This window comes from Octopus bimaculoides, chromosome 7 (genome assembly GCF_046866305.1).
Source record: "Octopus bimaculoides isolate indiv1 chromosome 7, ASM4686630v1, whole genome shotgun sequence".
Classification (NCBI taxonomy): domain Eukaryota; kingdom Metazoa; phylum Mollusca; class Cephalopoda; order Octopoda; family Octopodidae; genus Octopus; species Octopus bimaculoides.
In genome coordinates, this window is record NC_142934.1 from 15,489,083 (window position 1) to 15,504,082 (window position 15,000).

At 39.1% G+C, this 15,000-nt stretch overlaps 1 protein-coding gene across 1 annotated transcript in view; it reads left to right on the forward strand.

The window, feature by feature from the left end:
* Positions 1-15,000, forward strand: part of LOC106873373 (uncharacterized) — a 197,976-nt gene that overhangs the window by 94,573 nt on the left and 88,403 nt on the right. Inside the window, exon 3 of the mRNA XM_089354858.1 lies at positions 1,460-1,593. Within this exon, the coding sequence (XP_089210984.1) occupies positions 1,460-1,593 (134 nt within the window). The remainder of the gene's footprint in view (positions 1-1,459; positions 1,594-15,000) is intronic.

Below are 15,000 nucleotides of genomic sequence, written 5' to 3' on the forward strand. Positions count from 1 at the left end.
CATCTGTAGCAAGTGTTTGGAAGAGGCTGGGACTATTCACTGCTTTAATCGATACAGTTCAAAGGGGGGATTGGAGGATTGGGAAATATGATGACGATTGTAATTAGGATTGTGATCATGTAATGTTAATGAACAAGAAGTAGAAGGAGCTTTGAGATTTTGCATTTGCTGGAATCCATCATGACATCATGTCGAATTCCTACTTTACATGTCTAACCTCATTGCTGCGCTGTGCTAAGAAATACGTTGATGCTGGTGACTTGTTGTTGTTGTTGTTGTTGTTGTTGTTGTTAACCTTATCTTAAGCCTTTAGCATTTAATCCGGCCATATTAGGCCCGAATATTCTACTTGTTTTATGTTAAAACTGACCGGATCCAAGCCCTCACACCTATCATACAATGTCTTTATAAAAATATACAAGGCGCAGGAGTGGCTGTGTGGTAAGTAGCTTGCTTACCAACCACATGGTTCTGCGTTCAGTCCCACTGCGTGGCACCTTGGGCAAGTGTCTTCTACTATAGCCTCGGGCCGACCAAAGCTTTGTGAGTGGATTTGGTAAGACGGAAACTGAAAGAAGCCTGTCGTATATATGTATATATGTATGTGTGTGTATATGTTTGTGTGTCTGTGTTTGTCCCCTCAACATCGCTTGACAACCGATGGTGGTGTGTTTACGTCCCCGTAACTTGGCGGTTCGGCAAAAGAGACCGATAGAAAAAGTACTAGGCTTCCAAAGAATAAGTCTTGGGGTCGATTTGCTCGACTAAAGGCAGTGCTCCAGCATGGCCACAGTCAAATGACTGAAACAAGTAAAAGGGTAAAAGAGTAAGCACTCCAACTAAAATCTCGAAGCTACAAAATAATGTGTTATTAATTCAAAACATTGTGAATAAAGAAGCAATATACGAGGGTGAGTCGAAAAGTAATGCCATTTTGTTTAGGACAGGTATAATTACCAACACAGGAACATGTATCATACATCAAAATGAAGCTGGTCCTCTGTGGATCACATCCCTACTTCTCAACATAGTCACTGTTTCTCTCAACAGCAATGTTCCACCTTTGAATGAGAGCATGTATCCCTGCCCTGTAAAATTCTGTTGACTGTTCTTTTGAGCCACTTCTTCACTACCTCCACACTCACCAGATTTAGCGCCTTCAGACTATCATCTCTTCAGCGCCATGAAAGAGGGTTTGAGAGGCAAACATTATTCCAGTGACGAGGAAGTGAAAACCGCCCTTCCAATCCACACATTTCTTCCATCGGTGTTGTAGTGCTTGGATCCCATACAATCGCCAAAATCAACTTTGACTTTCATTCTTTCAAGGTTGGTAAAATAAGTACCAGTTAAGCCCTGGGATCGATGTAATCGACTTAACCCCTTCCCCCTAAAAATTACTGGCTTTGTGCCAAAATTTGAAATGATTTTTAATGTTATTGATATTTTGTTTTTTCAGGTTACTCCGAGTTGATGCGATTGCTCATTTACTCTGGTTTTTGTCCACGCCGCAAAGATAACTATGGTCAAACACCACTTCATTTGGCCTGTATTAGTGGAAACCTTACAGCCGTTAAGGAGTTATGTGAACAGGTATGGACAATTCTTCATTTTTTTCTCTTTTTCCTTATTCTTTTTCTTTTTCTTTCTATTTTTCTTTCTATATGAGGAAGATTTGACTGCTATTTCCAGCAACCATGTTGGGGCACACTGTTAGGTACTGTAGTATAATGTTGCTGTTTAATCTCAGGTCCTTTGGTGTAACTAGAGTACATGCTGTCTGAGGCTGTCCTTAAGTTTGTGTCCCCTACCCATCAGGCCCCCTCCCCGTCAGGCCCCCTCCCTGTCAGGTCCACTACTCATCAGGCTTCTTCCCCATCATGCCCCCTCCCCACTGTGTTCTCAAGCCTATACAAGCTTATACAATATGCCCCAAAGTGCTCCCCCTCCCTACCTAAAAGGATGGACCCCTCCAACTCCAGCTAGGCTACTGCCCAGGACAGCCCTGATCCAGCAGGACTATGTTTATAGGTATGCCCCCTTATGAACAACCCATTTTTGTATATATTCTGTATCTATAGCAGTGGTTCTCAACCAGGGTCCATATGGCCCTTAGGGCTCCATATAAGATTTTGTTGCTAAAATTTATCTGCAATAAACTTCTTATACAATTCATGAAATATTTTTTAAAATTTTTATACAGTTATAAGCGCAGGAGTGGCTGTGTGGTAAATAGCATGATTACCAACCACATGGTTCCGGGTTCAGTCCCACTGCATGGCACCTTGGTCAAGTGTCTTCCACTATAGCCTCGGGCTGACCAAAGCCTTGTGAGCGGATTTGGTAGACAGAAACTGAAAGAAGCCTGTCGTATATATGTATGTATGTATATATATGTATGTGTGTGTATATGTTTGTGTGTCTGTGTTTGTCCCCCCAACATCGCTTGACAACCAATGATGGTGTGTTTATGTCCCCGTAACTTAGCAGTTTGGCAAAAGAGACCGATAAAATAAGTACTAGGCTTACAAAGAATAAGTCCTGGGGCCGATTTGCTCGACTAAAGGCAGTGCTCCAGCATGGCCGCAGTCAAATGACTGAAACAAGTAAAGAGTAAAGATTTCCTAATAATATTTAATTATAAAAATATAATGTGACTTTTTTAAAACATCAAATGTTTTTTGGGGTCCAATAGAGTAAAATAGCAATGAAAGGGGTCATAGGTAAAAAAAAAAATGGTTGGAAACATTGATCTAGACCAGTGGCAGCTCGTAGATAAAATTAGTAGGGGTGCACTTCAGAAAATTTTTAGCCATTGTTTTAATATTGTGTAAAAGGAAACAAACATATAAAAAGAAAATTTATACATAAACTTGATCGGTTCACATTTTAGCCATTGCCAAGTAGTGTGTTTAATTTGTTCACTGAACACCGCTGCGAATTACCCTTTGTTTTTCAAAAATCACCCCTAAATCACAAAATAAGGGGGTAAAAATTTGCCCTATTTTTCAAATCCTGGCAGCAACACTGAAGCTGGAAGCAGGATAATAATTTAATTCTACACTTTATCACATTCAAGAATATAAACATGTTTTTAAGTACAATGCACACAGTCAAAAAGAAACACTACCTTTCACCAGAACGCCAGGGTCAGCACTGCACGAACCACAGTGCTCTCTCTCCCTAGCATTCAGCTTCCTATCTTAGACATGTGAGCATGCACACAACAGCCAAACACCACATTGCTGGAACTGTGAAGCGCACAGTTCTATACAAGGATTTTTGTATTTCTTACATAAACTAGGAGATGGTTACTGATATTAAGCTTAAGGATTATATAATGTACAAGGATAAAGAAAGAATTAAAGAAACAGGACTCATTATATTGAATGTTATCGATAATATTGAGAGGAAATAGGGGGTGCTGCAGTTCCGCAGTGCCTATACACGAGCCGCCACTGATCTAGACCTGCTTTTTAGACAGTAGTAGGGTGTGAAGGCACATGGCTCAGTAGTAGAGAATCAGGCTTGCAATCATGAGATTGTGAGTTTGATACCCAGACCAGGCTGTGTTGTGTTCTTGAGCAAGATACTTTATTTCACATTGCTCCAGTTCATTCAGCTGCAGAAATGAGTTGTAGCATCACTGGTGCCAAGCTGTATTGGACTTTGCTTTTCCCTTGGACAGCATCAGTGGTGTGAAGGGGTGGGGGCTGGTATGCATGGACAACTGCTGGTCTTCCGCAAAACAACCTTGCCCAGACTTGCGCCTCAGAGGGGAACTTTCTATATGCAATCTATGCACTCCCATGGTCATTCATGACCGGAGGGGATCTTTTACGGTATGATGTGAAGGAGATTTGACTGCTATTTCTGGCTGAGTTGAGCAACTACTTACAGGTTGGTTCCCTTGTTGGCTCATGCTGCTGCTGCATGTTGAGTGTGACATTGGCATAATGTAACTTATTCTCCATGAACATGAACCCTACACTTGTAACTTCCAGGCCTTACTTTAATTCAAACTATTTTGGCTTGTCTTTTGTTTGTTAAGACTCATTAGCTGTCAATTACTACAGCAAAGCTGTGGCATAAGCAGCAGCCTTAACAGGGATGATGATGATAATAAGGATGGTGCTGGTGGCCGGGGGGGTGGGGGGCTGGTGTTATTGTTCTTGGTGGGGTGGTGGTGGTGGTGGTGGTGGCTTTTGTTGTTCACATGTGTAGTTCGTTATTGTTTTTGTTGTTGTAGTGGTGGTGATGGTGGAGTGAAGGGGGGCAGGTGTTTTCTGATTCTATCCATGCTATCTAATTGACTTTGCTTGTCTGACAACTACCTGAAGATTTCAAGCTGTTTACCTGTCTGTCTGTCTGTCTGTGACTATTTGTTTAATGTTGTTTTCCTGTCTGTCTGTCTGTCTGTCTGATTGGTTGCCTAACTGACTGTCCATCTGATTGGCTGTCTGTCTGTATTTATGCATACCAACAAATAAATACATGTGTGTATAGTAGTAGTAGTAGTAGTAGTAGTAGTAGTAGTAGAAGAAATAGAAAAACTTTGGTACAGTATTATATATTTGTAAAAATGAATAGAAATGATAGATTTTCTGATCATTTTTCCACGTTAATAATTGGATGTTTATAAGTCTAATTATTAAAGTGGAAAAATTATCAGAAAAGCAGTTTCTATTAATTTTTTCAGATATATACATATATATATATATATGTGTGTGTGTGTGTGTGTGTGTGTATATATATATATATATATATATATAGAGAGAGAGAGAGAGAGAGAGACCAAAGTGTACGTACGCTGCTATATTTTTACATATAAAAAATACAAAAATGGGACAAAAACGCAAAACATCCAGACAGTTAGGTGATACAAAAAAGAGACAACAAAACATACAAACAGACGATACAAGGAAAACAAGGACGGGTCATTCGGAGTTTTCTTTCCTGAGATGAGTTCCAGATTATCTTTGCAATTTCGGCTGGTTATACTCGAGATTGCTCCAATCTGGCCAGCCTGAAGGAAAAACTAAGTTAAGAGCACTAGATTCCTTCAATATTGGGGAGCAGGATTTCAGATCTCTTCCAGGTATTTTGTTGTATTCTTGGATAGGCCACTATAATTTTCCTTCTACATGTTGGCTATGTGGATAAGTTGTTTGCTTTGCAGTTATTCAAAGTGAGTTCAATCCTGCTGACCAACACCTTAGGCTCATCATCATCATCATCATTGTTTAACGTCCGCCTTCCATGCTAGCATGGGTTGGACAATTTGACTGAGGACTGGTGAACCAGATGGCTACACCAGGCTCCAATCTGATTTGGCAGAGTTTCTACAGCTGGATGCCCTTCCTAATGCCAACCACTCCGAGAGTGTAGTGGGTGCTTTTACATGCCACCGTCAGGCGGTACTGGCAACGGCCACACTCAAAATGGTGTATTTTACATGCCACCTGCACAGGAGCCAGTCCGGTGGCACTGGCAACGGTGTCACTCGAATGTTTTTTCATGTGCCACCAGCACAAGTGCCAGTAAGGCGAGACTGGTAACGATCACGCTCAAATGGTGCTATTTACGTGCCACTGGCACGGAAGCCAGACAGCTACTCTGGCAATGATCACTATCAGACGGTGCTTTTAGCGCTCCACTGGCACAGGTGCCATCATATGTGAAATTTGATAGTAACTACACAGAAACCCATTGGATGTATATGTATATACAGTCATGCCTCTACCTTAAAACTGAATATTCATGGCGAAGGCATGTGACTCAGTGGTTAAGGTATTCAGTTCATAATCATAAGGTTGTGAGTTCAAAATCCAACACTGCATTGTATCCTTGAGCAAGACACTTTATTTCACATTGCTACCAAAAATGAGTTATACCTGTAAGACAAAGAGCCTGCCCTGTCACATTCTGTGTCATACTGAATCTCCCTGAGAACTACATTAAGGGTAACTATGTCTGTGGAGTGCTCAGCCACTTGTGTGTTAATATCACAAGCAGGCTGGGGTCAACTGGAACCCTTCATTGACATAACCAACAGAGTGCCAGTTATTTAAGATTTCTAAGTTTAGCTCTCAGCATATATGTATCATCACAGGTTCTTGTGTACGTATAACTGATTTCTGATATCAAAATCATTCATCATTTCTATGACACAAGAATGAAATTTAAAAGAACAAAAAAAAAAAGAAGTTATTGTTCTTGACATTATCTATATCCACTTTATGGAGTTTATATAGTTACAGGGAGGATTAAGCTATCAGAAAAAATAGGACACAAAACACAAAATAGAATTAAAGAAAGAAGATATGAGCCAACAATTATCTGGAGATGTAATGACCTTGGGTGTAAATCCTATTCTCTCGCCTCCCCAGAAAAGAGCTGTGAACCTTCGGTGACTAAATACATAGTTTTTGGCAACCTTTGTGTGACTTACTTATTATAAGTGATTCTGATTTATTTTGCTTGGCATTGTAAACAATATTGTTATTGTTCAAGACATAATATATATATATATATATATATATATATATATATATATATATATATAGAGAGAGAGAGAGAGAGAGAGAGATGTATATATAGATATGTATGTGTATGTATATATCTATGTGTGTGTGTATTTGTATATATACAATTATATATGTATATCTTCTTTTGGGGGTGCAATGGTCCAATGGGGTTAGGACAGCGGACTCGCGGTCGGAGGATCGCGGTTTCAATTCCCAGACCAGGCGTTGTGTGTGTTTATTGAGCGAAAACACCTAAAGCTCCACAAGGCTCCGGCAGGGGGTGGTGGCGACCCCTGTTGTACTCTTTTGCCCCAACTTTTTCTCACTCTTTCTTCCTGTTTTTTGAGTAACGCTGCGATGGACTGGCATCCTGTCCAGCTGGGAGGAACACATACACCATAGAAACCAGGAAACCGGGCCCATGAGCCTGGCTAGGCTTTAAAAGGGCACATAAATAAATAAAAAAATATATCTTCTTTTACTTGTTCCAGTCATTGGACTGTCATGATACTGGGGTACCACCTTGAAGGATGTAGTTGATCAAAATATACCCTAGTGCCTATTTTTTTTTTTTAAAGTTTGGTGTGCACTCTATCTCTTTTTGCCAAACTTACAGAGATAGAAACAAACCAACACCAGTTATCAAGTTATGGTGGCAGGAAAACACGAATACACTCATGCACACACACACACACACACACACACACATAGATGTATGTATATATGTATCTTTCTGTAGGTTTTTTTCAGGCACTGGGCTCAGGCCATGCTGGGACTCAGCCTTGAAGAGTTCTTGTCAATCCTTTTGACCCCAACACTTCTTTCAGGCTGGTACATATGTAACTGGTCACTATTTCTTGAACTGTTGAGTTTACAAGATATAAAGGGATGCACCATGAACACAGACATGGAAGATACACGCACCTCACACACATGTATTGCACCTATGTACAGTAATCCCTCGATTGTCGCAGGTGTTACATTCCAAAACCTCTTATGATAGGGGACAAGTTTCCTCAATTGAAGTGGAGAATGATATTGAGGGTGGGGGAGGCTTTGTGACAGATGATGAGTGATTAAAGTATGATAGACGGACAGAAATAGGAGAGGAGAGAAGAGAGAGAGGATATGGTGGTGATGTATTAGTGCAGAGATGGGGAGAAACGATGGTGGGGGAGACACATAGGTGGTACATGTGTCAGGTAGGGTTGAGTTAGTGGAGGTTGTGGCTTAGTGGTTAGGGGTGTTCGAATCATGGTCATAAGATTCTGGTTTCAATTCCTGGACTGAACAACACATTGTGTTCTTGAGCAAAACACCTCATTTCACATTGCTCCAGCCCACTCAGCTGGCAAAAATGAGTTATCTTGCAATGGACTGGCGTCCCATCCAGGTGGGGAGTATATACGCCACGGAAACCGGGAAACTGGCCCTTATGAGTCGGTATAATTCGAAAAAGTAACTTTGCCTTTACCTAGGATTGGGTTGAAGTGGTTTACAATCATCTTGCTCTTCTGAACAGAGGTCATTATGGTAGAGGTAAGACAAACAGAATTTGAAGTCTGTGTATCTGAGGGTAAGAACTTGTTGTAATGGTGAGTGATTTCCTTCAAGCTCGTTGGAGAAAGCAAGGATTTCCTTTGGATGCTGTCTGGGCTGCTCTTATGTACAACAGCAGTAGCCCAGTAGAGTTACTATTCCTTCAAAGCCACCAAGGCTTTTCCATAAATCTTTCTTCATGCTCACAGTTATTTCTTCATTTCTGTGACTGTTGCTATATAACTGTAGCCAACACTGCATGTGGAGCCTTCACTACACTTCTATCTATACTCAGTACTGCCATCCCTAACAATATTTATAGTAAAATTGTACCGAAACAATACATGTTCATCTGTGTGTAAGTTATAAAGGACTGCTCAGAAGAGAATAAGTTAATAATGGTAAGAAGGAGGCAAAGTGAAAGAGAGAGGGAGAGTGAAAGAGAGAAGGGGAGTGAAAGAGCGAAAGAGAGAGAGAGAGAGAGATGTAACTATGATATTCTCAGCAGGAACAGACAATGTTATAACTATGTAACAGAAGACAGTATCATTCAAACAAATAATGTGATATCAAAATATAGTGTTAAGATGTTGATATCCTTGCACACACACACACACACAGATACACACACTCCCGCACAAACACACAGTAATCAATGTTCTGTAACTTCCAAAAGAACACACTTGTTCGCTGCCCTGTCTCTATCTTTATGCTTGTTTGAGCTATTTTTGGTCACCTAACCTTCATCTGATTGTTTGGTAGTTGACAGGTTATTAATATAGTGCTGTGAAATAATCTATCTTTTACAGCATTCACTCACACACACACACACACACACACACACACATACACACATATACACACACGCACACACATATCCATTCTCACCATCTTTTTTTCTTTCTTCATCTTTCCTTCTTTCCTCTTATTATCTCTAGCTAGCTACTCTTCCTTTCTTTCTCTCTCCCCCTTCTGTCTCTCTCTCTCTCTCTCCCTTCTCTCTCTCATCTTCCATTATTAAGTTTATCTCTAGCTCTCCTCTTTCTCTCTAGCTATCTCTCTTTCTCTCTCTCTCTATCTATCTATCTATCTATCTATCTCTCTTTCTCTTTCACTCTCCCTCCCTCTCTCTCTCTCTCTCTCTTTCTCTTTCACTCTCCCTCCTCTCTCTCTCTCTATTTCTCTTTCACTCTTCCTCCCCCCTTTCTCTCTCTTTCTCTTTCACTCTCCCTCCCCCCCTCTCTCTCTCTGTGCATTTATGTCTGTCTATCTGCCTGTCTGTACCACCATCATCTTAATCAAGTTCATTAACCACCAGAAATGGTCATCAGAAGAAGTAAGTAAGCATAACCCAACAAACAACACCACCTCCTCGCTGTACACCACACAACAGACACTCGATCTAACAAGACAACTGACTACAACTAAAAGGTTAAGCTGACTGACAACTAACTACAAGGTCAAGAACTGAAACCTCGCTAAACGCATCACGTTGCAGGCACCCGCCCCCCTAGGCTAGAAACATTACCTTTCTTGCCTTTCTTGGCTTTCTTCTTTCACACTAGAGAGGGGTCAACAGTTGAAAGGAGCATATAATTGACCAAAAAATAAAACAAGAACAACCACTGCAACACTTGTTCCAACTCTACATTATTTCGTCTGTCTTTAAGTTCTGAGTTCAAATTCCACCGAGGTCGACTTTGCCTTTCATCTTTTCAGGGTCAATAAATTAAGTACCAGTTGCATACTGGGGTCGATCTAATCGACTGGCCCCCTTCCCAAAAATCTTGTGCCTTGTGCCTAGAGTAGAAAAGAGTATATAACTCTACATAGATTTTTTTTTTTTAATTCATATTATGGATAGAATATGGTTGATATATTGGTCTGCATTATTCTTATTTACTTAATTTTGTGATTTCTTTTTTTGGTTTTTAATTTCAACAATGGTATTATTGTTGGTTATAGGCTTCTACAAAGCCATTCTGTGGTTTGATGTACATTTGATATAGAGAGTAACAAGGGATTGTCTGTGTTACCAAAAACCAGGCATGTTACTTTGGTTTAAACCAACAGATTTATACATACACATATATATATATATGTGGCTGTGTAGTAAGTAGCTTGCTTACCAACCACATGGTTCTGGGTTCATTCCCACTGCGTGGCACCTTGAGCAAGTGTCTTCTACTATAGTCTCGGGCCGACCAAAGTCTTGTGAGTGGATTTGGTAGACGGAAACTGAAAGAAGCCCGTCATATATATGTATATATATATATGTGCTTGTGTGTCTGTGTTTGTCCCCTCAACATCGCTTGACAACCGATGGTGGTGTGTTTACGTCCCCGTAACTTAGCGGTTCGGCAAAAGAGACCGATAGAATAAGTACTAGGTTTCCAAAGAATAAGTCCTGGGGTCGATTTGCTGGACTAAAGGCGGTGCTCCAGCATGGCCACAGTCAAATGACTGAAACAAGTAAAAGAGTAAAAGAGTATATATATAGAGTTCAAATTTACAGAAAACAAAGAATCCCAATTCTGCTGTGAGCACCAAATTATAGTAAGCGCTCATCACCTTTCATCAATCCTGGGTAGATATAATAAAGTACCAGTCAATTGTTGGAATCAATTCAATTTCCTAAAGCCACCTTTCAGCAGTATGTGAGCTTGAGCCAATATTTGGAGATCAATAATTTAGGACTTGTGATAAATTGACAGAATCATTAGTCTTGGACAAAATGCCTTGCACTATTTAGCTGCATTCCTTTAAGTTCTAAATTTGAATCAGACAGGCTGGCTTAGCATTTTGGTCTTTCAGCTTTGATAAAATTCCTTCTTTTTTTTATTCTTTTTCTTTTTTTGTTTTTTAATTTTTTTCTAAGAATACAAGCATGGCTAAACACAGACATGGTTGTATGGTAAAAAGTTTCCCAAATACATGACTTTGGGTTCAGGCCCACTGAGTGGGACCTTGAGCAAGTGTCTTCTGCTATAGCTTTGGATTGACTAAAGCTTTGTGAATGGATTTGGTAGATGGAAACTGAAAGAAGCTCATTGTATATATTGATGGATGGATGGATGGATGGATAGACAGAGGGGCAGACAGACAAACAGACAGGGAAATGAATGGACAGATAAATGGATGAACAGACATTTGTATGTGTGCATTTGTGCGTTTATATTGCTGGCATCTTGCCTTGACATCATGTGATAGTTGTAAATGAGTGTCACCATCATGTAAGTGGTGTCATTCATTTCCAATCTTCCATGAAAACATGTCTGGTCATGGGGAAATATCAGTCTGCATGGAAACAGTTGAGGGTTGGCTACAGGAAGGGCATCTGATCATAGAAGACCCACCTCAACAAATTCTGTCCAGCCCATGTGTGCATGGGAAACTGGATGTTGAAGCATTGATGAGATGATGAAGAAAATTTGTTTATTGAGAAAATGTCTTACAAGCCATCTCAATGTTTTGTACTCCCAAGGGGCTGTGGCTTTGATTTGTTTGACGAAACCCTTCAATGTGGTGCTCCAGCATGGCAAAAGTCCAATGACTGAAACAAATAAATGATACAAAGTGGACATTATAAATAAAAGATGAGAAAAGATATATACCATCACCACCACCCTAGTATTTGCATCTTGTTTTAGAAATTGATATTTAGGATTTAGATAAGGCAGCAAGCTGTCTTATATAGCGCAGGCCTGACTGTGTGGTAAGAAGCTTGCTCAAGGCGGCGAGCTGGCAGAAACGTTAGCACACCGGGCGAAATGCTTAGCGGTATTTCGTCTGCTGTTACGTTCTTAGTTCAAATTCTGCCAAGGTCGACTTTGCCTTTCATCCTTTCGGGTGTCGATAAATTAAGTACCTGTTACACACTGGGGTCGATGTAATCGACTTATTCCCTTTGTCTGTCCTTGTTTGTCCCCTCTGTGTTTAGCCCCTTGTGGACAATAAAGAAATGAAAAGCTTGCTCCCCACCCACATGGTTCTGTGTTCAGTCCCACTGTGTGGTAGCTTGGGCAAGTGTCTTCTACTATAGCCTCAGGCTCACCAAAGCCTTGTGAGTGGATTTGGTAGATGGAAACTGAAAGAAGCCTGTCATATGTGTGTGTGTGAGACTCTGTTCCCTACCATCGCTTGACAACCAATGTTGGTGTGTTTATGTCCCCGTAACCTAGCAGTTCAGCGAAAGAGACCAATAGAATAAGTACTAGGCTTACAAGGAATAAGTCCTAGGGTTGATTTCTTTGACTAAAACCCTTTAAGGTGGTGCTCCAGCCTGGCCACAGTCAAATGGCTGAAACATGTAAAAGAGTAAAAGAGAGCTGGCAGAACAGTTAGCATGCTGGGCAAAATGTTTAGTGGCATTTCATCTGTCTTTTATGTTCTGAGGTCAAATCCCACTGAGGTTGATTTTGCTTTTCTTCCTTTCAGGGTTGATAAAATAAGTACCAGTTGAGTACCGAAATCAATATAGTCAACTCTAATGTCTAGAATTTAATTATATGGTTTCAATTTTGAAAATGCTTGGATTATTTTTTTAATTTTGTGTGTGTCTGTAGAAGCTCCAGTCCATCTTGTTTATCTAGCCACTACAACAGCTTCCTATTATGTACAGTCAGGCCAGATAGATAAAACATAACCTACATCTACCTCACACAACCAATTACTACCACACGATAGTGTATGATGTGATTTGGGACCAAAGTTTTATATTTAGAATAGCATAACTGGGACACGGGACTTATGAAACTTTTTGGTAAGCTGTAACTTTCTCCTGAAGGTTCTTTTGTGCTCACATATTCTTAAAAAAATACAAAAATACTCATAAAATCAGTTTTGCTAAACCTCCGAGTTTAGAACATCTTGAATAGCAGTATGAATGCTACCCATCAATGGACAAAAATAAATATATATATATATATGTGTGTGTGTGTATGTATGTATATATATATATATATGCCGGAGTAAGCACATAAATGTGCAACAAGGTGGGAAAAGGAGTACTCAAATACCAGAGGTAGAGTAATATGCTTTATTTAAAAGCAGCAGAAATATAACAAAAAACTGTTTCACGTTCTGTGTCTGATGAACGGGAACGTGAAACTCTGAGTAACAGTTTTTTGTTATATTTCTGCTGCTTTTAACATTCCTTCAATATACACAAGAGAAAAAGGCCAGGTCAGTTCCTTCTCAATTTTATTCGATTGTCAAAGAATATGTATGAGAATATGTATATGTATATGTATTTTTCCATATGTGTATTTTCATACACTGTTTTTAACAATTTCACCTTAATATCAGAGAATGTGTGACAATCAGTATGTAACACTACAAAGTTCATACAAAGCTTTATACTTTAAATATATTTTATCATCAAAGAATGTATATATGCATTTTAATACTCAGACTGTTTTTTAACATTTTTTATTATTCTCAAAGACTTTTGATAATCTTTTTCTAAAAAAGTGAAACCGGTTAAGTAAATAAATATTTTTTTTAAATAAGTGCATTTTCAAACCTTCTTTCATATATATTTCCACTCGTACGGTATTCCACAACTTTACTTTATTATATATATATATATATATATATATATATATATATATATATATATATATATACACACACACATACATACATATAATATACAGACACACATATATATTATATGTGTGTGTATATATATATATGTATATATATATATATATATATATATAGAGAGAGAGAGAGAGAGAGACATATAGATAGATAGATAGATAGATAGACAGACAGATAAAAAGGTAGGTGGGTAGGTAGAGAGAGAGAGAGATAAATCGATAGATATCCATTATATTAGAATAGAAATTTCTGGATTCAATTTGTTTGACTAAACCCTTCAAGACAATATTACAGCATGGCCATGGTCCAATGACTGAAACAAGTAAAAGATAAAAGATATATATATATATATATAAATATATACAGATAGGTAGGGAGAAAGAGAGGGAGAGAGAGAGAGAGAGAGAGAGAGAGAGAGAGAGAGAGAGAGAGAGGGAAGAATAAATAAAAATTGTTGAATTTGAACTTTTCTCCATTTTGCCACAGACAGAGCAAACAGTACAAATTTGGTAGAAACACATGCAACAGTTTGAAATATTCTAAATATGGAAAACAAACATTCGTATTTGGATGAATCTATTCACCTTCATACTCTGCCATGTTCGTCCCCGTCTTGTCTTACATCACTCCATTCTGCCCGAGTTCTCATTAGTCTAGTCCATACCTCTTTCTTCTATTTAAGGGGTCTAAACCATCTCATGCCCACATTCCATCACTAAAAACTAACAAAAAAAAAAAAGCCTCCACATGGCTACTTCACCTACTAGAAATAGTAGTCAAATCTCCTTCATTATTACACGTTATGGTCTTGGAAAAGAAATGACACACACGGTGTAGTTGTAGGTAGACGAATTGATAGTCAAGGCTGGAGTGTCTTTCAACAGAAATCTACTCTGTTGGGACAGATGGGGACTAAATAAAAAATAGCCAAGGACCCTCTCCTGGATTCCCATAACTTATTGTCACTCTCCGACACTATAATCCTAATATCATCACCCAAATTTAATTCTACTTTATGTCTTTCTTTGTTTCTCTCTCTCCCTCTCTCTCTATCTATCTATTCTATATCTCTTTCCCATTCATACTGTCTTCTCTCTCTCTTCCTCTCTCACACACACATACACACATGCAATATTGTCTATATTGCTTTTTCTTTTCTTTCATATTTACTTCTCTCTCTATCTCTATCTCTCTCTCTACATATACTCTTTTATTCTTTCACTTGTTTCAGTCATTTGACTGCAGCCATGCTGGAGCACCGCCTTTAGTCGAACAAATCGACTCCAGGACTTATTCTTTTGTAAGCCTAGTACTTATTCTATCGGTCTGT